Raw genomic sequence first — 24917 nt, 5'->3', positions numbered from 1 at the left:
TTGGGAGGCTGAGGTGGCTGGATCCTTGAGCCCAGGAGTTTGAGACCAGCCTGGGCAACATGGTGAAACCTTGTCTCTACAAAAAATACAAAAATTAGCTAGGCATGGTGGTGCGTGTGCCTGTAGTCCCAGCTACTCAGGAGGCTGAGGTGGAAGGATGGCTTGAGTCCAGGAAGCGGAGGTTGCAGTGAGCCGAGATAGGGCCACTGCATTCCAGCCTGGACAACAGAGGGAGACTCCATCTCAAAAAATAAAAAAAAATTAAATAAAAATTTAAGCCAAATAGTGCCAAATCTGGGGCAGTCTGAACATCAAAATCAGTAATGGATTATGACCCACTGACTTCTTAAAATCCAGAGGTCCATATTTATACTAAATCAATAAATTAAAAAAGGAAGGAAAAGGGAAATCTTTATTATGTTAGAATGCCAACTAATAAATGTAGAAGGAATAATAGAAAATTGTCATCTTTTGGCCAGGCGCAGTGGCTCATGCCTGTAATCCCAGCACTTTGGGAGGCTGAGGTGGGTGGATCACTTCAGGCCAGGAGTTTGAGACCAGCCTGGCCAACATGGTGAAACCTGTCTCTGCTAAAAATGCAAAAAATTAGCTAGGCATGGGGCACACGCCTGTAATCCCAGCTCCTCAGGAGGCTGTGGGAGACGGAGGTTGCAGTGAGCCAAGATTGCACCACTGCACTCCAGCCTGGGCAACAGGGTGTGACTCTGCCTCAAAAAAACAAAACAAACCTGTCATTTTTCAACCATCATAGTAAATAACTGATTCAGATGAAACTCATCAATGGATGCTAAAATGATTGGATGAAAGTTTGATGGGAACAGGTTATCTAATCTAAAAGTAATCTCTCCATAGATTGCTTATTAATTAGAGGAGAAAATGATAACTTTACAATGGAGAAACCTGACAGACACTATCTTAATGAAGGACTAGTTCAAAATCAGCATCATCAATAAAGTGATAAAACGACCTCATGTGTTGGGTTTTGTCTTGTTTTGTTTTGTTCTGCATTGTGTGTTTCTCCCAGACTCCTATTTTATGTTTTTGTTGTACTCTGTTTTCTGTTGGAGGCTGTCCTCAAAAGTCTGGTGATCCCAGGCCGGGTGCAGTGGCTCACGCCTGTAATCCCAGCACTTTGGGAGGCCGAGATGGGCGGATCACAAGGTCAGGAGATCGTAGACCATCCTGGGTAACAGGTGAAACCCCGTCTCTACTAAAAATACAAAAAATTAGCCGGGCGTGGTGGCGGGCACCTGTAGTCCCAGCTACTGGGGAGGCTGAGGCAGGAGAATGGCGTGAACCCGGGAGGCGGAGCTTGCAGTGAGCCAAGATCGCACCACTGCACTCCAGCCTAGGGGACAGAGCGAGACTCCATCTCAAAAAAAAAAAAAAAAAAAAGTCTGGTAATCCCTTGGCTACTGATTTAAAAATGAGCCATTTAAAAACACTGGAGGTTCTGTGAGAGTGGAAAGATATATCAACTGGCAAACTTGTCTGGTGGGCAGGTGGAACAGGCTGGCCTTTTTTTGTGTGAGGAAACCCCCAGAGAATTTGACATTCTTTTCTCTGAGGTAGTTCAGTTTCTGCAGAGAAATAATCTTACCAGGGGTAGGGTGGGATAAATAAGTCTGGCTGTTGGTATTATCCTGAAATAGATGGAAGAAGTCTAGCAATTCTTTGGAGATTTTCACTTAACCCCTCAGTTTTCAGATTGGCCTATCATCCTGCTTTCTTCCATGCCTTGTTTTCCTGAGTCGAATGCAGTTCCACTCAAAGTTTTCCAGAAATAAATCTCCAGTAATCCTGAGGAGCAGGAGACCAGTGGTCTCCTGACAGTGTAGGGTTGTTGGTGGGGACTGGGCGTCTAATTACTTCTTCTTCTACAAACTTTAACCAACATCCCTATTTTTTTTTTCCTTTAGAAAGAATTTTTGGTTGAGCATGGTGGCTCATGCGTGTAATCCCAGCACTGTGGGAGGCTGAGGCAGTTCGAGATCAGCTGGCCTACAGGGCAAAACCCCGTCTCTACTAAAAATACAAAAATTAGCCTGGCGCGGAGGCGCACTCCTGCAGTCGCAGCTACTCGGGAGGCTGAGGCAGGAGAATTGCTTGAATCCAGGAGGTGGAGGTTGCAGTGAGCCGAGATCGCACCACCGCACTCCAGCAAGCCTCAGCCAGCTTTTAAACATATTTTTTAGGCCAGGTGTGGTGGCTTCTGCCTGTAACCCCAGCATTTTGTGAGGCCTAGGTGGGCGAATTGCTTGAGCTCAAGAGTTTGAGACCAGCCTGGGCAACATGAAACCCTATCTACCAAAAAAAAGAAAGGAAATACAAAAATTAGCTGGGTGTGATCGCACGTGCCTGTAGTCCCAACTACTTGGGTGGTGGCCATGCAGAGTGAGTTCCTAGCATTTTAACAGTGCTTTATATTTCTATAAAATGGTCAGTTTACAGAGCACTTTCATGTACTGTGTTGAATAGACCACTGTTCAGATCTATAGTAGGGGGCATATGTTTCCCCCTAGCCTTCAACTCCCCATAAAGTAGCCTGGTCCAGGCACAGGAAGACTCAGTAACCAATGTTTATATTCATGCCTGCTTTATTTTGAGCACTCCTGGATCTCTCTATTGCTTATGAAAGCTGCCCAGACCACTACTGAGTTCTGGAGGATGCTGGGATTGAGGAGTGGGGAAAGGTATCCATATCCAGTCTTTTCATGTTTCTCCAAGGTTACCGTCCTATTTTGGTCAGAGTTGTGTGATCTCCTTTGTGGGGGTTTTGGATATTAACCAACATCTTGTCACTTGATAATAGTATCACACTTACTGGTTATTTACTGTATGTCAGGCACAATTTAAGTGCTTCATAGTATTAATTCACTTAATGTTGGTGGTATTTTCATCACCATTCTACAGGAAATGGGGGCAGGGAAAGGCAAGATAACTGGCCTAGGATTACACAACACTCAAACAGATATTACCTCATCTTGTGACTATTAAATTTATTGCATTCAGATTTTACTTGGTAGGGTACAGTGGCTCATGCCTGTAATTCCAGAGCTTTGGGAGGCTAAGGCAGGAAGATCACTTGAGCCTAGGAGTTCAAGGTTGCAGTGAGCTAGGATGGTGCCACTGCAGCCTGGGCAAAAGAGAGAGACCCTGTCTCAAAACAAAATAAAAGCCACACAAAAAATTTTTACTGATGTACAGTTTAGATACTTGTTACTGATATTCTTTATCCTGAGATAGTTTTACTTCCTGAATCCATGGATTCATGTTTTCTAATAACTTCTGAAATATTATCTGTCATTATCTCTTCAAATATTACCTCTCCTTGATTCTCTACCAAAGATTCTAAGTATATTAAACATTTTCATTCTATCTTATCTCATAACTTCTCATTCACTTTTCTGTTCCTTTGTTTTTTTGTGCTGTATTCTATGTGATTTCTTCAGACTGATCTTCCGGTTCACTAATTCTCACTTCAACTTTGTCTTTTCTGCTGTTAAATTTGTCCTTTCATTGTTTTTTGTTTTTTGTTTTTTTCCTTTTTTGAGACAAGGTCTCACTGTGTCACCCAGGCTGGAGTGCATGGCTCACTTTAGCCTCAATCTCCCAGGCTTAAGCAGTCCTCTAACTTCAGCCTTCTAAGTAGCTGGGACTACAGGTGTGCACCACCACACTCTGCTTGCTTGCTTGCATATGTATGTACATGTGTATGTATCTAGTGACAGAGTCTTGCTATGGTGCCCAGGCTCTTACCAAATTCCTGGCCTCAAGCAATCCTCCTGCCTCAGCCTCCCAAAGTGCTGGGATTACAGGTGTAAATCACTGCACCTGGCTGAGTTTTTATTTTATTTTAATAATTATATTTCTAACTTCTAAACATATTTCATTCTTTTTCAGATCTGCCTGGTTATTTCTAATAATTCATTGCCACTCACTTACCTTTGAGATTTATCTTTTAAAACATTTCACACATAGCTGATTTATATTCTGTAACTGACATTTTTGGTATCTGAAGTTCTTGCAATCTAAATATATTATTTATTGTTTTCTCTGTTATTTGCTCATGGCATCTTTGTGATCCTTAATTATAAACTAATTTTTGTTCTTTAATTTTGAGAATTCTGTTGACTTAGGTTGGGAAATATTTTCCCCCAGAGAAGATTCATATCTGCTTCTACCAAAAGCTGTGGAACACCACCTACCGTGGATCATGATGAACTTCCTTCAGGCTTCCCTGTTTCTGCTTAATGCAGAACTCTCAGGTTTAGCTCCCTCACCTTTGCAGTGGCTCAAGTATGGTCATCTTGGCTGCAGTGATGCTCTGGGAATTGGCCCACAAGGAATCCTGGTCCTCCCCCTTGCTTACTGCATAGCTCATGAATTTTTCCCTTTTTGGTGAATTGGGTAGAGTAGTCACAGAGATGTCTCCTATATACTGAGAGACCTGAAATGCTTTTAAAAGTATATATTGCCCAGGCACTGTGGCTCATGCCTATAATCCCAGAGCTTTGGAAGGCTGAGGCAGGAGGATTCCTTGAGGCCAGAAGTTCAAGATCAGCCTGGGCAACATAGCAAGATGCCATCTCTACAAAAAATTTAAACATTAGCCAGGCATGGTGGCACATGCTTGTAGTCCCACCTACTTGTGGGGGCTGAGGCAGAATTGCTTGAGCCCAGCTCAAGGTTGCAGCGGGCTATGATTGGGCCACTGCACTCCAGCCTGGGTGACAGAGTGAGACCCTATTCCTTTAAAAAAAAAAAAAAGTATATATTATACAGGATCTCATATTTCTCATATTTTGCAGTGAAAGGGGCCCTGTAATGTCTTGATTACCATAATGTGGGAAGCAGAATTCTCCTTATGCGATTTGATACCCCCTTTTTTTTTTTTTTTTTTTTGAGATAGAGTTTCGCTCTGTCTCCCAGGCTGGAGTGCAGTGACGCTATCATAGCTCACTGGAGCCCAAAATTCCTGGGTTCAAGTCAGCCTCCTACCTTAGCCTCCCAAGTAGCTAGGACCATAGGCATGTGCCACCACATCCAGCTAATTTTTAAATTTTTGTGTTGACAGTGTCTCGCTTTATTGCCCAGGCTGGTCTTGAACTTCTAGGCTCAAGCAGTCTTCTCTCCTCAGTCTCTCAAAGCACTGATATTTTACTTTTTAAATTAGGTTAAAAGGGCCAGGCATGGTGTCTCACACCTGTAATCCCAGCAGTTGGGGAGACCAAAGTGGGAGGCTCACTTGAGGCCAGGAATTCAAGACAGACCTGGCCAACATAATGAGACCCCCATCTTTAAAAAAATTTTTAAAAAAAAGAATTGTAGAAAGTTTAAAAAAGAAAACAAAAAATAAATAAATTAGCTTAAAATGTAGCTCACTAGCCATTTTTTCATTGGATATTTAGAATATTCTCAATTTTTCTCTGTTGCAAGTAATATTGCAGTGAACATCATTGGGGAAATATGAGGCAAATCAAGGAGGGTAGAAATATAAAGAAAATGCATAACTGTTATTCTGGGGCAAGAGTTGCAAACTCAGATGCCTTATAGGAGCCAGACAAATAATGCAAATAAGTAAAATAAACCAGTGAAGCTGCCATGAGGAGTGCTGGGAACACGGCAAACTGAAGGTCACATGCTCATCTGATGAAGGGAACCACTTCTCAGCTCCAGCTGATTGTTAATCATGTAGGAATGAGGGCCTAGTGTAGCCAGTTCTTTTGGTTTTTTTCAAGCAAGACAAGCTGGAAATCTAGATTTTTTTCTAGAAATCTCCAAAATGTTTATGGTGGCATTTTTACTATGCAAAGCACATAAAACCTATTGACATACTAGATGTGACAGTCAGTCTGTCACTTTGCAGCCTTTGCTAATGTTTATGATGGCATTTTTACTGTGCAAGCCACGTAAACCTATTGACACACTAGATGTGACAGTCAGGCTGGCACTTTGCAACCTTTACAGCCTTTGCTCCAGGGTCATGACTGTGGATATAAATGGGAGGGAATGTACTCACTGAAGACATATCTGCTCAGTCATGTTTCCATCCTCAGAATGAGCATGGCATGTAATGAAGGGTTTAAGATCTTGGCATTAAAGATTTATTTACTAAGCACTTTACTAAGGCTTAGCTTTCAGTTTTTCTTCTTCCTTACCTTCTTCTTCATCAAATATGCTGTTCTCGGAAGAGGCTGACCTTCTTAAAGCCAGCTGGGCTCCATTTAGCCTGCTGTGCTTGCCATCCATTCAGTAGCTTTGTTTTTGTCTGTTTTTGAGACTGGGCCTTGTTCTGTTGTCCAGGCTTGAGGGCAGTGGCACAATCTCCACTCACCGCAACCTCTGCCTCCCGGCCTCAAGCCTTCCTCCCACCTCAGTCTCCCAAGTAGTTAAGACTACAGGTGCACACCAGCACACCCAACTAATTTTTGTATTTTTTGTAGAGACAGGGTTTCACCATGTTGCCGAGGCTGGTCTCAACTCATAAGCTCAAGCAATCCATCCACCTCAGCCTCCCAAAATGCTGGGATTACAGGTGTGAGCCACCCTACCTGGCCAGCCATTCAGTAGCTTTATCAAACATCATTGGTCCTCCACTACGTGCCAAGGCCCTGTGCTCAGAATTACCTATCTATGCATAAGACACAGCTCCACCATCTAGAAATGTACTGTCATCAAGAGATAATAAAATGGCCAAGTCTTGATACCAAATGAGTTGTACGTATAATTGGTATTGAAGAAGTATAGGAGAAGGATTTCCATGATAAAGAAAAGCTTCCAGATATGGTAGAATTTGAGCCACATCCTTAAAATGAAGGGTGGGAGGGAATGGGGAAAACATTCCAGATATCTTCCCAGTGAGTAAAGCCAAAACTCAGAGTATATTCGGCATGTGACGGGAATGGGGTTGGATAGGTAGAAAGGAATTTTGGGGGTTTTTTGGTTGTTTTTTGTTTTTGTTTTTTATGAGACTGGGTCTCACTCTGTCGCCCAGGCTGGAGTACAGTGGTGCGATCTCTGCTCACTGCAACCTCCGCCTCCTGAGTTCATGCGATTATCCTGCCTCGGCCTCCCAAGCAGCTGGGATTACACACACACACCATCACACCTGGCTAATTTTTGTATTTTTATAGAGACAGGGTTTCACCATGTTGGCCAGGCTGGTCTCGAACTCCTGACCTCAAGTGATCTGCCTGCCTCAGCCTCCCGAAGTGCTGGGATTACAGGTGTGAGCCACTGCGCCTGGCTGGTAGAAAGGAACTTTGAACGCCACATTAAAGAATTTGGGGCCGGGTACAGTAGCTCACGCCTGTAATCCCAGCACTTTGGGAAGCCGAGGCGGGTGGATCACGAGGTCAGGAGATCGAGACCATCCTGGCTAACACGGTGAAACCCCGTCTCCACTAAAAAATACAAAAAAATTAGCCAGGCGTGGTGGCGGGCGCCTGTAGTCCCAGCTACTCGGGAGGCTGAGGCAGGAGAATGGCATGAACCTGGGAAGCGGAGCTTGCGGTGAGCCGAGATCACGCCACTGCACTCCAGCCTGGGCGACAGAGCAAGACTCCATCTCAAAAAAAAAAAAAAAAAAAAGAATTTGGATTTATCCTGTAGACAGCAGGGAGCCACTGAAGATGTTTTAGTAGTAGAGTGACTTGTTGAAGGAAGTTGAGGAGATTACTCTTGTGCCTGTATATGTGATAGCTGGGAACCAAGAGACAATGAAGGTAAGAAAACTAGTTAGAAGACTATATAATTCAGAGGAGAGGTAATACAGGCCTGAATTTGGAGGATAGAGTAGGGATAGGAACTGGAGAGGCAATAGAGGAAGTGGTTAAGAATACTGACTCTGGAATCAGACAGGTCTTTATCTGAGTCCCAGCTTAAACATTTACTGACTGAGTTACATTGGGAAGATTATTTAATATCCCTGAGCCTCAGATTTCTCATTCATGAAGTAAGGATAATAACACTTAGCTTAGAGAGTGGTTATATGGATTAAATGAGATAATGTAAGTAAGTGTTTAGCATAGTAGCGGAAACATAGTAAAAACAAGAAATTATTGGGCTGGGCGTGGTGGTTCACGCTTGTAATCCCAGCACTTTGGGAGGCTGAGGCAGGCAGATCACGAGGTCAGGAGATTGAGACCATCCTGGCTAACACAGTGAAACCCCGTCTCTACTAAAAATACAAAGAAATTAGCCAGGCGTGGTGGCGGGCGCCTGTAGTCCCAGCTACTTGGGAGGCTGAGGCAGAAGAATGGTATGAACCTGGGAGGCAGAGCTTGCAGTGAACCGAGATCACGTCACTGCACTCCAGCCTGGGCGACAGAGCAAGACTCTGTCTAAAAACAAAACAAAACAAAACAAAAAAAAACATAAGAAATTAAGTCAATGCCCGAAACATTGGAAGGAAGACTCAGCATGACTTAGTAATTGTCTCGATGTAAAGAGAGTCCAGATGACTCTTATTTTCAAGTTTGTGTTACAGGCAGTCCAAAGAGACCTAATTTGAAATTTTAAAAATCGATTTGGTTTTACATGTGTTGAATTTGAGGTAATCAGTATCTGATAGGCTATTGGAGATTTGATTCTGGAAGTTCAGGAAGAATGTAAGATTTGGAAATCAATAGCAAAGGTAATAGGAAGTACTAAAGACTGTTCAGATTGAAAAGTCTTCAGATCTGAACCTTGCTGTAAATTTGCATTTAAATATGGGCCAGGTATTGTTTTATTAAACAACGAAGAAAGAATTATCTAGGAAGTAGAACTAGGAGGATTGGTTTATAGAAGACAAAAGGGGCTGGGTGTGATGGCACATGCCTATAATCTCAGCACTTTCCAAGGCCGAGGTGGGCAGATCACTTGAGCTCAGGAGTTCAAGACCAGCCTGCCAAAATGGTGAAACCCCGTCTCTACCAAAACCACAAAAATATAGCTGGGCGTGGTGGCATGCACCTGTAATCCCAGCTACTTGGGAGGCTGAGGAATGAGAATCACTTTAACCTGGGAGGTGGAGGTTACAGTGAGCCAAGATCAGCTACTGCATTCCAGCCTGCGTGACAGAGCGAAACTGTCTTAAATGTCTCAAAAAAAAAAAAAAAAAAAAAAAAAAGCCAAAGGGAAAAGAGGAGTTGAATAGGAAAGGATGACTGCTGATAGTGTTGGATGATTCCAATATTATAAGTTAAAAATTATAACTGCTTCACACAGTTCAAATGTTATTAGAAAAAAGATTTCTGGTGGTTAAGAAACAATGAAGGAGAGAGTGGAGAGAGAATTTTAAGAGTCCATTTGTTAAGGAATTTTGGTGTCGAGGCTGGGTGTGGTGGCTCACGCCTGTAATCCTAGCACTTTGGGAGGCCTAGGCGAGCAGATCGCTTAAGCTCAGGAGTTCGAGACCAGCCTGGGCAACATGGCGAAACCCCGTGTCTACTAAAAAATACAAAAATTAGCCAAGCATAGTGGTGCATGCCTGTAATCCCAGCTACTCGAGAGGCTGAGGCATGAGAATCGCTTGAACCTAGGAGGCAGAGGTTGCAGTGAGCCGAGATTGTGCCACTGCACTCCAGCCTGGGTGACAGAGTGAGACTCTGTCTCAGAAAAAAAAAAAAAGAAGAATTTGGTGTTGAAGAAAGAGAGGACTATCTGACGTCCTTGGATTGACATGCAGTGATAGCCTCTGCTTTCTGGTACCCTGACATTCCACCTCTCACCCATACCCCCAGTTAAGGGGTTCTCAAAGACTTCAGCCTCTGTGGAGCTGAGCAACACCACTCAAGCTCCTACAGCAACTGCCACTGTTTTTAACAGCTTTATTGAAATATAATTGACATACCATACATTTCACCATTTAAAGTATATAATTCAATTGTTTTAGTATATTCACGGAGTTGTGCAACTATGACTGTAGTCTAATTTTGGAACATTTCATCATTCCCAAAAGAAACCCCGCACCCATTAGCAGGCACTCCCCATCTCTCTGCCTCTCCAGCCTCTGGCAGCGCCACTGATCTACTTTTTGTCTCTATAGATTTGCCTTGTCTGGATATATCATGTAAACGGAATGAAACAATATGTGACCTTCTGTGTTTCTTCTTTCACCTAGCATGTTTTCAGGGTTCATCCATGTTGGAGCATTTATCAGGACTTCATTCCCTTTTATTGCTCAAAAATAATTCATTGTGTGTACCACCTTTTATTTATCCCTTCTTCTGTTAATGAACATTTTGGTTGCTCCTAGTTTTTGACTATTACGAATAATGCTACTAGGAATACTCATATACAAGCTTCTGTGTGGATGTTTTTTGTTTCTCATAGGTATATACCTAGAAGCAGAATTGCTGGGGTCATATGGTAACTCTTTAACTTTTTGAGAAACTGCCAGAACTGTTTTCCAAAGTGATTGCACCATTTTACAGTGCCCTAAGCAATGTGTGAGGGTTCCAATTTCTACACATCATTGTCAACATGTGTGATTGCCTGCCTTTTTTTATTTTAGCCATTCTAGTGGGGTCAAGTAGTATCTCACTTTAGTTTTGATTTGTACTGCCTAATGATTAATGATGTTAAGCATTTGTTTATATAAGTACTTGTTGACCATTTGTGTGTCGTCTTTGGGGAAATGTTTATTCAAATCCTTTGCCCAGCCAGGCATGGTGGCTCATGCCTGTAATCCCAGCACTTTGGGAAGCCAAAGCAGGAGGATCACTTGAGCTCAGGAGTTTTGGACCAGCCTGGGCAACATAGTGAGACCCCCATCTCTACAAATAATACACACACACACACACACACACACAAATCCTTTGCCCATTTTTATTTATTTATTTACTTATTTATTTTTTTGAGACAGGTTCTCACTCTGTCCCCCAGGCTGGAGTGCAGGGGTGCGATCTCAGCTCACTGCAACCTCTGCCTCCCAGGTTCAAGCACCTCTTGTGCCTTAGCCTCCCGAGTAGCTGGGATTACAGGTGTGCACCATCACACCCAGCTAATTTTTGTATTTTTTTGGTAGAGACAGGTTTTGCCATGTTGGCCAGGCTGGTCTCAAACTCCTGACCTGAAGTGATCTGCCTGCCTTGGCCTCCCAAAGCTCTGGGATTACAGGTGTGAGCCACCATGCCCGGCCCCCTTTGCCCATTTAAAAATTGGATTGTCTTTTTATTACTGAGTTGTAAGGGTTTTTAAATATATTTTGGATAGAAATCCCTTATCAGATATATGATCTGCGAATTTTCTCACATTCTGTGGGTTGTCTTTTGACTATCTTGTGTCCTTTGAAGAACAAAAGTTTTAAATTTTTATGAAGTCAGTTTATGTTTTTTTTTATTTTTTCATTTTGCCAGCAGGAAGTCAAAGTTTTTCTGTTTTTTTCTTTTGTCACTTGTATTTTTGATATCATGTCTAAGAATGTGTTGCCTAACCCTAGGTTATGAAGAATTACTTCTTTGTTGCCTAAGCTTCTTTTTGTTAGATATGGAGTGTCACTCCTGTTGCCCAGGCTGGAGTGCAATTGTACAATCTTGGCTTACTGCAACCTCCACCTCCTGGGTTCAAGCGATTCTCCCGAATAGCTGGGGTTACAGGTGCCCACCACCACACCCGGCTAATTTTTGTATTTTTAGTAGAGACAAGGTTTCACCATGTTGGCCAGGCTGGTCTTGAACTCCTGACCTCAGGTGATCTGCCCGCTTCAGCCCCCCAAAGTGCTGGGATTACAGGCATTAGCCACCGCGCCCGGCCGCCAAAGCTTCTTTTTAATAGATTTTTTTTTTTCACATGGAAAACAGTCTTCTCTTTCAAGCCTATTGAGTCAAGTCTGCCCACCACTTATTCTGATTTACACACAAGCAGCATCTGTTTTTTATTTATTTATTTATTTATTTATTTATTTGAGACGGAGTCTCTTGCTCTGTAGCCCAGGCTGGAGTGCAGTGGCGCCATCTTGGCTCACTGCAAGCTCCGCCTCCTGGGTTCACGGCATTCTCCTGCCTCAGCCTCCGGAGTAGCTGGGACTACAGGCGTCCGCCACCACGCCCAGCTAAATTTTTTTGTATTTTTAGTAGAGACGGGGTTTCACTGTGTTAGCCAGGATGGTATCAATCTCCTGACCTCGTGATCCGCCCGCCTCGGCCTCTCAAAGTGCTGGGATTACAGGCATGAGTCATCGTGCCCGGCCGAGCATCTCTTTTCAGATTATTCTTGTTCAACAAGACTTCCATATGCCAAGCAAAAGACACCTTCTATATGCCAAGCAGTATGCTAGGTTTTATGGGAAATACAAAATAAAAATGATATTGTCTTATATACTGGATAATGGAGATGCACAGATGACTATAACTCCGACTTTGCAGTCTAGAAGAGACGTTAAGGCAGATATGCAAAAAAGAACAATAACCATGTTAAGTGACATGATTTACTTAATCAAAACTTCTCAGGGACCGATGCTAGTTGCTGATGAAGTTTGCCATCAATATGCAATGCAACGAGAAAAGTACAGTATGCTTTTTCTTATAAAATGATGATCATTGATGTAAAGTTTTTTGTAATGATGCTACTTGACAATATAAGAAGTTGGCAATCCAATATTGATCCCCCTGTTTTTTGTGGAAGTTGTTTTCTTGTCTGTAAAATCAACAACCTGCAACCACTGGTTCAGAGAACAGATTATTTCTGGCTCTGGGGTAATCAGAGAAGACTTGATGGAGGAGTTGCTCTGGGCCTGGTAGGTTTGGATACTTTTGAACAGGGCCAAGTGTAACAGGAAGGAGAGTCTGAATGAACAAATACAGCAGAGTGGAAATGAGGTTCTGAAACATGTTTCAAGGACTGCATGATGGGAAGGCAAGGTTGAGTGGAGTAGAGTAGACAGCCAAGGCCGGGCACAGTGGCTCACACCTGTAATCCCAGCACTTTGGGAGGCCGAGGCGGGTGGATCACCTGAGGTCAGGAGTTCAAAACAAGCCTGGCCAACATGGCGAAACCCCGTCTCTTCTAAAAATAAAAAACTTAGCTGGGGCATGGTGGTGGGTGCCTGTAATCCCAGCTACTCAGGAGGCTGAGACAGGAGAATCACTTGATCCTGGGAAACAGAGGTTGCAGTGAGCCGAGATCACGCCACTGCACTCCAGCCTGGATGACAAGAGTGAAACTCAAAAAAAAAAAATAGACAGCCAAGATGGATGACCTCTAAAGCCAAAATGAGGAGGCTCAACTTGATTCTCTGGGTAATGAAAAACCATTAAAAGGGGCAGGAGGAGTGGCATGTTGAAGAAAGGTGGTGCTTTAGGGAGATGAATCTGGTAGTACTAAAAAGTAAATTGCAAGTGGGGAGACTAGATAGGAGGTGGCCGAGGTTTATAATGTAACAGTATTTGTGTTTTGTTTCTGGCTGGAAAATAATTTGATCTTTCCTCAAAACCCTAGATCTTTGGCAGTAGTGGTTAGGAAGTAAGTGGCAAGGTTGTCTGTGATGTAGTGAATTAAGCCAAGCACTAGAGGTCTGAGAGCTGCCACCTTCCACAGGCAACTGGAAACACTGGCTGTCCAGCACAATGCATGACTTAGCCCCACAGAAATTTCAGAGTCAAAGACCCTGGGCCCAGAGCTCTCATGGTAAGAAGCTCGAACTCCAAATGCTTGGTCATGAAGATTGACTTTGCCCTAACCTACAGATGCTTATCCAACCCCGCTTTGTGGTATCAGCTAGGTGAGAGGAAAACATAGTGACACCATTTCCTCACCTTTCAGCCTCCTTGAGAGGACCGCTAATGGTTGGCTATGAACAGCAGCCTCCCTCCTTCCTTCCCTTCCTCACTGTTTCTTGCTTTATAGGATCAAGGGGCCATGGCTGCTCAAACAAGTCAAGGCTGGAGATGGGTCTTTGTGTCTTTGTGTGTTTTTGTTTTTCTCTCTACAATTGACTCAGCTCAGCATGGTGTCAGTGCACACATGGGTGTCACGGGGAATAGGAGAAACAAGAAAGGAAAAGAAAAGTTACATCTCTTCCGGATCCTGAGGGATAGCTGTTACGGTCTTGGCCAGTAGTTTCTCCAAAGGCTTCTTTCCTAAGGACCTTAAATCCAAGAGCACGGCTGTGGAATCCAGATAGTAGTCACCTTGGGAGGAACCCTAGGCAGGGCTAGTGTTTGGGGACCAAGCCCTGCTTGAGACTATCTCTGTGTTCAAGCGTAGCAGCAGGGAGCAGTGGCACAAAGTGGACGGAGACCTCACCGCTACTTCCTGTACAACTGGCTCTAGCTGCAGTTTCTCCCTTTTTTCCTTCTTCCCACAGAATTGGCCCAGAACCTGAGGAGGGTGGAGCAGGGAAGGAGCAGAGGACTCTGTAGGTCTCCAGGCGGAACTGAGATTTTTCTGTGGCCTAGGAGAGACCACTCCCTGTTCCTTGCCTTCCTTTCCCTGGGAAGATAAGCTTCCTGGCCTCTCAGCCTGGCTAGAGGGATTCTGTCTTCACACAAACCCAGTTGGACCCAGCTGAGCACTGACCGAGAACTGATGTATGTGAGAGGGGCCAGTTCTACTTCAGCCACAGCGAGTAGACCTCTGAAGACCCAGGGAACTGAATTGAATACTGTGTTAGGAAGAGGGCCTGCAGCCTCCATGGTCCTTAAGACTTACCACCACCCAGTGTACAGAAGCCTGCCTACCGCCCCGTCTCTCTAGGAAGGCCAGTGCTAAGACTCGTGGGCCATCCACCAGGACTGAGTTCAAGTTACTGCTGGCAGAATGGTGACTGGTCCCTGCAGCCTCCCTTCTGGGCTTCAGGAATCCCCTCCCAGGCTGACTGCCCCACCCTGAGGCTAGTCTGGAATCCTGGTTAGAGGAAAAAGCTGGAAAACAGAGAGTCATTCACAATGGGCAAAAAGAGGAGGGAGAGGTTTCTGGTTAAGATATAAAAGGAGGAGCCTAAAGAAGGAAGGAAGGAAGGAAGCTCCAAGGCTCTGCCCAGACATCTTCCCTGAGATGGCTAAGGACAAAAGAGGAGCTAGACATAACTCTCCCCATTTTTCCTCTGCTGTCTTAAGAGTTCTGCATCTTCCAGCACTGACTGCCCTCTGTGGCTGGCTCCTTTCTCTACCCTCCCCCTTCCCTAGGCTAAAGGGCCCACAGGGACTGGAAGAGAGGGAGGCTGAGTGGCTGTGCTGTGGGCCTGCCTGCTCCTTTCCCTTCCCCCTTCCCTTAGCAGCAACGTCACCGCAGCACCAGCAGCCGCGGCAGCAGCACAGAGACTGGGGCTGGGATTGCGCAGCCTCCCTGCATTAGCAACGATGCCATTGTATTAGCAGAAATCAGATCTTAGGAAATCAGTCCAGTTCCCCTGTGTGGTCCCGTGGAACAGTGTCTCAGCTGGAACTGTCGGGGTAGAGCTTGGTCGGAGTGCAAAAGGGACAGACGCATCAGGGGTCCAGCTCAAGGCTCCTGACAGAGGTATGGCTCAGGGAGCTGGGGGAGGGGCAGGGCAGAGATGCTAGGATACCGATCAGCACATTTGGGCCCTGGCTTCTGAGGGTTGGCTTTGTCTTTCCAAAAGGGAGAGGGGGGCGGTGCAGGGGGGATAAAGGGGGGAACGTGCGGGAGCACAAGCATTAGACAAGCTCATTGCATACATCTGGGCTATGGTGCAGAGATGGGGAAAAGCCAAGGCTTGGGCTAATGCCACTTATGCTATTTTGTCAAGAAGCAGATCTCATCCTTCCTTTTTGGGCATTTCTAATGAAGCTTCTAGTATGGGTCAGCGATGGGGGAGTCAGATCTAGAAACAAAGGCTTAATAGGAGGAGACACCCCTACAGCTACTGTAAGTTTATGATGGAGAACATGCAAGGATCCACGCAGCTTTCAAGAGGAGGACTGGGAAACCTTTCTCTCAACACATACAAACATACATACATACATACATACATACATACATGCACATAGCTATACATGCACATAGACACACATACCATATCTTCTGGTGCTATGGGAGCCACCAGGCTCCAGATAAGGGTAGAGTAAGAAAACATTGGCCAGGGTGCCCCACAGTGTATGGCAGGGGCAGGGACAGTCATTGTAATGCCTAGGGCACCTGATCTGTTACAATAAGCCTTCAAGAAGAGACCTAAGCATAAGCTAACACTCCCAAATCTACCCTCCTGCCCCTCTCCCTTTGATCCTACCCAGGAGAGGACCAGTCAGGAAAAGGGTTATCAGTCCTACAGAGGCACCTTATCAGGATCTCAAGTCAAGGTCAGATTGCTAGAGAAGAGTAATTGAAGACCATTGTGTTCCCCATCTTTATTCAGAAGGCCAAAAAAGAGGGAAGGGGTTCTATGACTGGCAGAAAGACACTGATGACCAAAGCTAGAGGAAACCTTCTTTCTGGGGTTTTCCCTCCCAGAGTTGCTCCATTGCTGAGCAGGTAGAAAGAGTTCCCTAAATTCCCATTTCCACACCTGTAATCCCAGCACTTTGAGAGGCTGGGGTGGGAGGATCACTTGAGCCTAGGAGTTGAGACCAGCCTGGGCAACATGGTGAAACCCTGTCTCTACAAAAAATTTAAAAATTAGCCAGGCATTGTGGTGTGCACCTGTAGTCCCAGCTACTAAGGAGGCTGAGGTGGGAGGATCACTTGAGCCCAGGATTTCAAGGTGCAGTGAGCTATGATCGCATCACTGCACTGTAGCCTAAGCAACAAAGCTAGACTCTGTCTGTAAAAAATAATTGTAAAAAAATTCCCATTTTTAATAACCACCTTGGTAGAGGGTTCAAAAACATAGGATAATAGGAGACAGTAGTGCCATGTTGTGCAAATATATGGTTGAGGAATACGCTGGATAGTTATGGGAGTGTATTTGTTCCCAGGAAGTGTCTAGGAATGTGAACCACAAGAGCAGGGAAAAATGAGCCTTGAGACCATGAATGGGGCAGGGAGATGAGGGCTGGGAACTGGGGCAGGAGGTAGGATTGGCAAGTGTTATCATAGCCTGGGGACAGTATGAAAGGGACTGTAGGTTCATAGAATAGAGAGGCAGGTAGACATAACCTGTGTAAATGGAGGCTGAAATGTGGGTCTGCCCAGGACAGGTAGGAAGCAGCTGCTCTGGGAGCAGAGTAATCGCAAGGACTTTTGGAAGAGGGTGTGGCCCCGATCATTTTCTTTGGAAGGCCGTTGTAGTGGAAATAATTTACAAATTGGGCAGACCTGGGATTGAATCCCATCTCAGATGTGTAAATGTGGCCAAATTACTTACACACTCTAAGCTTTGGTTTTCTCATCTTTACAATGGGAAGGATTATGCCTACTTAAAAATGTTACAGTACATTTAGAGATGATATATGTAAATTAATGGCATATAAGTGTTTAATAAATGATCACTTCTAGTATTATAATAGGACAAGAGACACCCATTTGGGACAAGGGCCAGGAAAAGGGCTCTAATAGAAAGCTTTTCCTGATTTTGGAGAGCACGACCTCATAACTTTATACTGGCTGAGCCCACTATTCCACTCTACCTGGTAGGCATAGCTAGAGGGCTCATCTTCTGAAAGAGCTGTCTTCTACTTTTTTCTTATTCTGGATCCTCTGTTTCTTCCCCATCCTCATCTTCCTTGTCTCTCCATTTAGTCAGGGCAGAAAAAGTCTGAAATGAGCTCTTCCAGCTCAGTGTTTTCTCTTCACCATCATTAGAGGGGATGGGCCATTTGTCTTGATGTAGAAAAAGTCACTCCCAGGAAAGGAGCCTGAGATACACTCTCAGTAAATGTCCTCTGTGGTGTCATATGTACAGTTTACTCTCATTTTTTTTTTTTTTTTAAGACGGAGTCTTGCTGTGTCGCCCAAGCTGGAGTGCAGTGGCACGATCTCAGCTCACTGCAACCTCCGCCTCCTGGGTTCAAGTGATTCTCCTGCCTCAGCCTCCCAAGTAGCTGGGATTACAGGAGCGTGCCAGCACACCCAGCTAATTTTTGTATTTTCAGTAGAGACAGGGTTTCACCATGTTGGCCAGGATGTTCTCAATCTCTTGACCTCATGATCTACCTGCCTCGGCCTCCCAAAGTGCTGGGATTACAGGTGTGAGCCCCCATGCTAGGTCTACTCTCATTATATTCTTAACTGATCAAGAAAAAAGGTCAAAAGTTAGGATTCCTGAGTCTCATCTTAATTCTGTTATTTATTTACTGAGTGGTCTTGGGCAAGTCATTTAATTTTTCTGGGTGTATAATTATTTTTAAAATTTTATATATATAATATAAAAATTTTTTAAATTATTTTTATATTATATAACATTTTTAAAAATTTTTATAAATATAAAAATAATTCCTTATTTTTAAAAATGAAGATGGCTCTGCCTCCTTTGGTAAGTTGATGTAAGGATCAGTAAGATATGACATACATAAAAAGTGCCTTGTAAGTAAATGTGAACGGGGTGGGCAAAGCATGAGTACAAAATCTCATGAGATGCCTGGAGAACTTCCCCTTAGATGGCTGAATTGGAATCGTCTATGGAGGAGCCATTGCTGGGCCTTTCTCTTGGTTGTGTGGAGATCGGAAAGGAATAAGATCTTCTCTGAGATACAAAAGTACAAAATAAAATGAAATCAATCAGTGAAAGAGCTTGACAGTTAAAGTAGGATTAAATACAACCTAAATGTAAAAGCTAAAACTATACAGCTTTTAGAAGAAAACACAGGTACATTTCTTTATGGTCTTAGGACAGGTAAAGATTTCTTAGGATACAGAAAGATTTAACCATAGAGAAACAAACTGATAAACTGATCAATTTAAATTTAATAAATTAAAAACTATTTATCAAAAAACACAGTTAAGAAAACAGGGACAAACCACAGGCTGAGAGAAAATATTCATGAGACATATATCTGACAGAGGACTTGTATCCAGAATAAATGTTAAAACTCCTATAATTCAATCATAAAAAGACTAACAACTCAGGTTCTTTTAATGGGAAAAGTAGTCAACAAATAACCAGGCACCTACTGTGTTCCAAGCACAGAGTTCACTGTATTGCAGTCTCCAACCTCAGAACTGTGCTCCAGTCTGGGAGATAGATATGTCAACATCACATTACAATACAGTTGTCAGTGCCCTCCAGCCAAGGGCTCCGTCATCCCCCACGCTCGTGTGTCCTTCATCTCTGATTTAGAGAGTCAGCTTTCTGCATTCTGTATCTGTACATCAGTTTTTCCATATTAATGCATGTATGTCCTAGTAATGGTTTTGTGGGCAGAATCATACATTCTTTTATGTGATACTTGTGAATGCCTCTTGAAAATGCTTTAAAAAGGAAGAAAAGGTACTCATTGAAGGTCAGTGATGGCTGCAACCCATAGGTACTCCTAAAATTACTGCTATCTATGTAAGAAAGTTCTCCATGCTCCTTTTAGTCTAGGACTCGGGATTATGGCCAGGACTCCAGGGGAAACCTAGTATGTATGAAAGGAGAAACCCCCTCAAAGAAAAAAAATTGTTTAGGCCCGGCATGGTGGCTCACACCTGTAATCCTAGCACTTTGGAAGGCCAAGGCAGGTGGATCACTTGAGCCCAAGAGTTCAAGACCAGCCTTGGCAACATGGAGAAACCATGTCTCTACAAAAAATACAAAAATTAGCCAGGCGTGGTGGCACACACCTGTGGTCCTAGCTACTCAGGAGGCTGAGGTGGATCACTTGAGCCCAGGAGGCTGAGGCTGCAGTGAGCCATGATCGCACCACTGCACTCCAGCCTCAGTGACAGAGTGAGAACCTGTCTCAAAAAAAAGAAAAAAAATTGCTTAAATTATGCACAAAATGGGTATTTATTACATACAAATTAGAAAATACAGCTGAAGCAAAAAGAATAAAATTAAAAATAATCCAAATCACTCAACAGAGATAGGCACTGGTAACAGTTTGTCGCATGTTACAGATTTTCTTCTATGCATACAGACATGTTTATTTACAAAAATGGTGACAAACACCCAGCTAATTTTTGTATTTTTAGTAGAGACAGGGCTTCACCATGTTGGCCAGGCTGGTCTTGAACCCTTGACCTCAAGTGATCCGCCCACCTCAGCCTCCCAAAGTGCTGGGATTACAGGCCTGAGCCACCGTGCCTGGCCCGATTTCAGGACATTCTATTTCTATGGATTTGCCTATTCTGGACATTTCATATAAATGGAATCATACAACATCATAAAAGCCCTTTGTGACTGGCTTTGATTATGCCCAATTTTTTGGCTATTGTGAATAATGCTGTTATGAACATTTGTGTACAAGCTTTAGTGTGAACATATGTTTTCATTTTTCTTGGGTATATACCCAGGAGTGCAGTTGCTGGGTCATGTGATGACACTATGTTTAACATTTTGATAAACTGTCAGACTTTTCCAAAGTAGCTGCACCATTTTACAATGCCCCTGGCAATGTTTCAGGGTTCCAGTTTCTTCATATCATCATCAACATTTGCTAGTTGTTATTGTCTGTATTTCTTATTTTATCCATCGCAGCTGGAGTGAAGTAGTATCTCATTGTGATTTTTATTACTCTAATGACTAATGATGTTGAACATCTTTTCATGTGCTGGTTAGACACTTGTATGTCTTCTTCAGAGAAATGCCTATTCATACTGTTTGCCCTGTCTTAAACTGGATCATATGTCTTTTTTTTTTTTTTGAGACAGAGTCTCACTCTGTCGCCAGGCTGGAGTGCTGTGGCATGATCTCAGCTCACTGCAACCTCTGACTCTCTAATTCAAGCGATTCTCCTGCCTCAGCCTCCCAAGTAGCTGGGATTACAGGCATGCACTACCACGCCCAGCTAATTTTTATATTTTTAGTAGAGATGGGATTTCACCATGTCGGCCAGGATGGTCTCTATCTCCTGACCTCGTGATTCTCCCACCTTGGCCTCCCAAAGTGTTAGGATTATGGGCGTGAGCCACCGTGCCCAGCCTCCTATGTCTTTTTATTGTTGAGTTGTAAGAGTTCTTTATATATTCTGATTAGAAGTCTTTTATCAGGTATATGATTTGCAAATACTTTCTCCCATTTTATGGACTGTCTTTTCACTTTCTTGGTGGTATCTTTTGAAGCACAAAAGTTTTTGGTTCTTATGGAGTCCAATTTATGTTTTTTCTTTTGTCACTTGTGCCTTTGGTGTCATATCTAAGAAACCATCACCTAATCCAAGATAACAAAGATTTACTCCTATGTTTTCTTCTGTAATCCTTAATCTTGTAGCTCAGACTCTCTTAATATCTGCCCTTCTACATCTCTACCCATTAGCCCATTAAAGACACAAAGGCTTGGAAGTTCAACAGAGGAGCCTGCCTTCCTCTCAGAAAGGGGAGGAGGAAGCAAGATTGTAAATAATTGCTGCTTAAATTTAACACAATTATATTTTAATACCTTGTCCCTCATACGTATACTTATTAGTCATATTTTTTATGCATTGTTTATTCATGTCCTTGAGTATATGTGACTTGCCTCAGCCTTTACCACATTCCACATGACGAGCTAAGACCCTGTGGTCTAAATGAGTTAAATTTTAAGAAATTGATTATGTCAAGGATTCAGTTAAATGATGAATAAGAGAAAGGCAATGGGGGATTTAGACTCAGAGTGAGTGAAAAGGAAATGACAGGAATAAAAAGAGAAGGGAAATGAATGAATTTTGGAACACTACATGTGAGGAGTCGAAGGGAATGAAGACTGTTGCGACCTGAACGTGGAAACACAGGAGACTAGAACTTGAGCAGGCCACACTGCCACGGTGCAGCCAAGAGACCAGAGAAGCTCAGGATGGGTTCTGTGTCCTTGGCACCAGGAGACCTTGAACAAGAGAGAACTTTGCTTTAGCCTATAAGAGGTAAAACTGGGAAGAGAAGACTTTCTAGTGGATCCCAGTAGTGAAGGTTCTAAGCTAAAACTGGGCAGCATTTGGGCACTTCAGGATGTCTGTATCCTGAGCTAGACACATGTTAAGAATGTATTATGCCTTTCACGTTTATCTTATGTGATGTGTTAGAATGATACAAAAGACATAAAACTAGGTCCCCCCACCCCCATTGAGGAGGAAGAGGTTGACATCAGTCATACTTGCAGTCACCCTAATGCCCAACTCAGTCTCTGCATTCAAGAAGTTCTAGTACAGCAGTGAGGATAGTAAGGATACTTAGCCCACAGTCATCAGAAAGGGACAAATATTCTGGGGCTCGTAGGACAAGAAAGGGGATCAGAGATAACAGTCACTTGGTCAGATGATACCGTATATTTTAAAATGCTTCTTGCAAAATTATAGCTTATTGCTGTGAGTTCATATTATTCATGATTTTCCCTCTTGTCTGTAAACTTGTGTGCTATAGCTGTGTCTAAGCCTTAGACATCCTAGATGGTTTTTTCTTAATTGTCATTATTCATAGTTTTTTTGTGCTAAGGACTAGTCATTGTTTACTGCCAAGGACAGGGTCCTTGAAAGAGAAAGGGGAAGTACTGCCCAAACCTTCATATGTGGCATTAGAAGGACTTGGCCTTTTGTCATAATTTGATGCATGGTGACCTTAAAATTAAGGGGGACCTCAGGTGCTGCACCTGTGCAATGCAGAAAGCATGGTTATGTCCCCACCTGCCTATTGGGCTATGTGGTCAAGCTCCATCTTGACTCAAGCCTTTTCTCTTCCTGGGCTCTTCTCCATCTGAAAATGATGTAGGGAAGGGCATGCCCCTGACTTCCAGGGAGGTGACATTAGGTTCCCTTTCTTTCCCTCTCTCTCCAGGTGCCAAGCTCTCCTGATGAAATGTGTTCTGCCCCACTGGGCTCCAGGGACAGTGTCTGGTGCTGTTGAAGCCCTTATTCGAACTTTCCAGAATGGATAGTCCCCCAAAGCTGACTGGAGAGACCCTCATCGTTCATCACATCCCCTTGGTGCACTGCCAAGTCCCAGACAGGCAGTGCTGTGGAGGGGCAGGTGGAGGTAGTGGGAGCACAAGACCTAATCCCTTCTGCCCACCTGAGCTGGGCATCACCCAGCCCGATCAAGACCTAGGACAAGCTGACTCCCTGCTATTCAGCAGTCTGCACTCTGCTCCAGGAGGAACTGCACGGTCTATAGACAGCACCAAGAGTAGGAGTCGGGATGGAAGAGGCCCTGGAGCCCCCAAACGACACAACCCCTTCTTGCTGCAGGAGGGTGTGGGTGAGCCAGGACTTGGTGACCTGTATGATGACAGCATTGGTGACAGTGCCACCCAGCAGTCCTTCCACCTGCATGGCACTGGCCAGCCCAACTTTCATCTATCCTCTTTCCAGCTGCCACCATCTGGCCCCAGAGTGGGCAGGCCATGGGGGACAACACGCAGTCGGGCTGGAGTGGTGGAAGGACAGGAACAGGGGCCAGTGATGACCTTGGATACTCAGCAGTGCGGCACCAGCCACTGCTGCCGGCCAGAGCTGGAAGCAGAGACTATGGAGCTGGATGAGTGTGGGGGACCTGGTGGGAGTGGCAGTGGGGGTGGAGCCAGCGATACCTCTGGCTTTTCCTTTGACCAGGAATGGAAGCTCAGTTCAGATGAATCCCCAAGGAACCCTGGATGCTCCGGCTCAGGGGCCCAGCACTGCCGCTGCAGTAGCACATCCAGTCAGTCCGAGGCAGCTGACCAGTCCATGGGCTATGTGAGCGACTCCTCCTGCAACAGTTCAGATGGTGTGCTGGTCACCTTCAGCACCCTCTACAACAAGATGCATGGCACCCCCCGTGCCAATCTCAACTCTGCCCCACAGTCCTGCAGCGACTCTTCCTTCTGCAGCCACTCAGACCCTGGCGCCTTCTACCTGGATCTGCAGCCCTCCCCAGCTGAGTCTAAGATGTCTTATGAGTCCCATCACCCTGAAAGTGGAGGAAGGGAAGGGGGCTATGGTTGCCCTCATGCCTCTTCTCCTGAGCTTGATGCCAACTGCAACTCCTACCGCCCACACTGTGAGCCATGCCCAGCAGTGGCTGACCTCACAGCCTGCTTCCAAAGCCAGGCCCGTCTTGTTGTGGCCACACAAAATTACTATAAACTTGTCACCTGTGACCTATCTTCCCAATCATCCCCAAGCCCTGCTGGCTCTTCCATCACTAGCTGCTCTGAGGAACACACCAAGATAAGTCCCCCACCAGGCCCTGGCCCAGACCCAGGCCCCAGCCAGCCCTCTGAGTATTACCTATTCCAGAAGCCAGAAGTCCAGCCAGAGGAACAAGAAGCAGTGAGTTCCTCCACCCAAGCAGCAGCTGCTGTGGTCCCCACTGTGCTTGAGGGGCAAGTATACACGAATACTTCACCCCCCAACCTCAGCACTGGACGTCAGCGCTCCCGCAGCTATGATCGCAGCCTGCAGCGCAGCCCTCCTGTCCGCCTGGGCTCGCTGGAACGCATGTTGAGTTGCCCAGTGCGCTTGAGTGAGGGCCCTGCAGCCATGGCCGGGCCTAGCTCCCCACCCAGGAGGGTCACCTCCTTTGCCGAGCTGGCCAAGGGCCGGAAGAAAACTGGAGGCTCTGGCTCGCCCCCACTTCGTGTGAGTGTTGGGGACTCCTCCCAGGAGTTCTCACCCATCCAAGAAGCCCAGCAAGATCGGGGGGCCCCACTGGATGAGGGCACTCGCTGTAGCCATAGCCTGCCACCCATGCCCTTGGGGCCAGGTATGGACCTACTTGGCCCAGAGCCAAGTCCACCCTGGTCCACCCAGGTCTGTCAGGGACCCCACTCCAGTGAGATGCCTCCTGCTGGCCTCAGAGCTACTGGGCAAGGCCCCCTGGCTCAGCTGATGGATCCAGGGCCTGCTCTCCCAGGGAGCCCAGCCAACAGCCATACCCAGAGGGATGCAAGAGCTAGAGCTGACGGTAAGGAGCCTAAGGGTTAG

At 44.9% G+C, this 24917-nt stretch overlaps 1 protein-coding gene across 7 annotated transcripts in view; it reads left to right on the top strand.

Annotated features, from left to right (window-relative positions):
- Positions 1-24917, top strand: part of RUSC2 (RUN and SH3 domain containing 2) — a 72544-nt gene that overhangs the window by 34236 nt on the left and 13391 nt on the right. For 5 of the 7 annotated variants that reach the window (XM_054500355.2, XM_054500353.2, XM_054500356.2 and 2 more), the window contains exon 2: positions 22792-24897. The exons of 1 other annotated variant lie outside the window; for it this stretch is intronic. In XM_054500355.2, coding sequence (XP_054356330.1) covers positions 22884-24897 — 2014 coding nt within the window. In that variant the 5' untranslated portion in view covers positions 22792-22883. Of the gene's footprint in view, positions 1-14958; positions 15469-22791; positions 24898-24917 lie in introns of those variants that run through there. One more of the 7 variants, XM_054500354.2, reaches the window with a different exon arrangement.

The sequence above is a fragment of the Pongo pygmaeus genome, chromosome 13 (assembly GCF_028885625.2).
Source record: "Pongo pygmaeus isolate AG05252 chromosome 13, NHGRI_mPonPyg2-v2.0_pri, whole genome shotgun sequence".
Classification (NCBI taxonomy): Eukaryota; Metazoa; Chordata; class Mammalia; order Primates; family Hominidae; genus Pongo; species Pongo pygmaeus.
The sequence above is the reverse complement of the archived record's forward strand: the minus strand, read 5'-3'. Positions and strand labels throughout refer to the sequence as shown.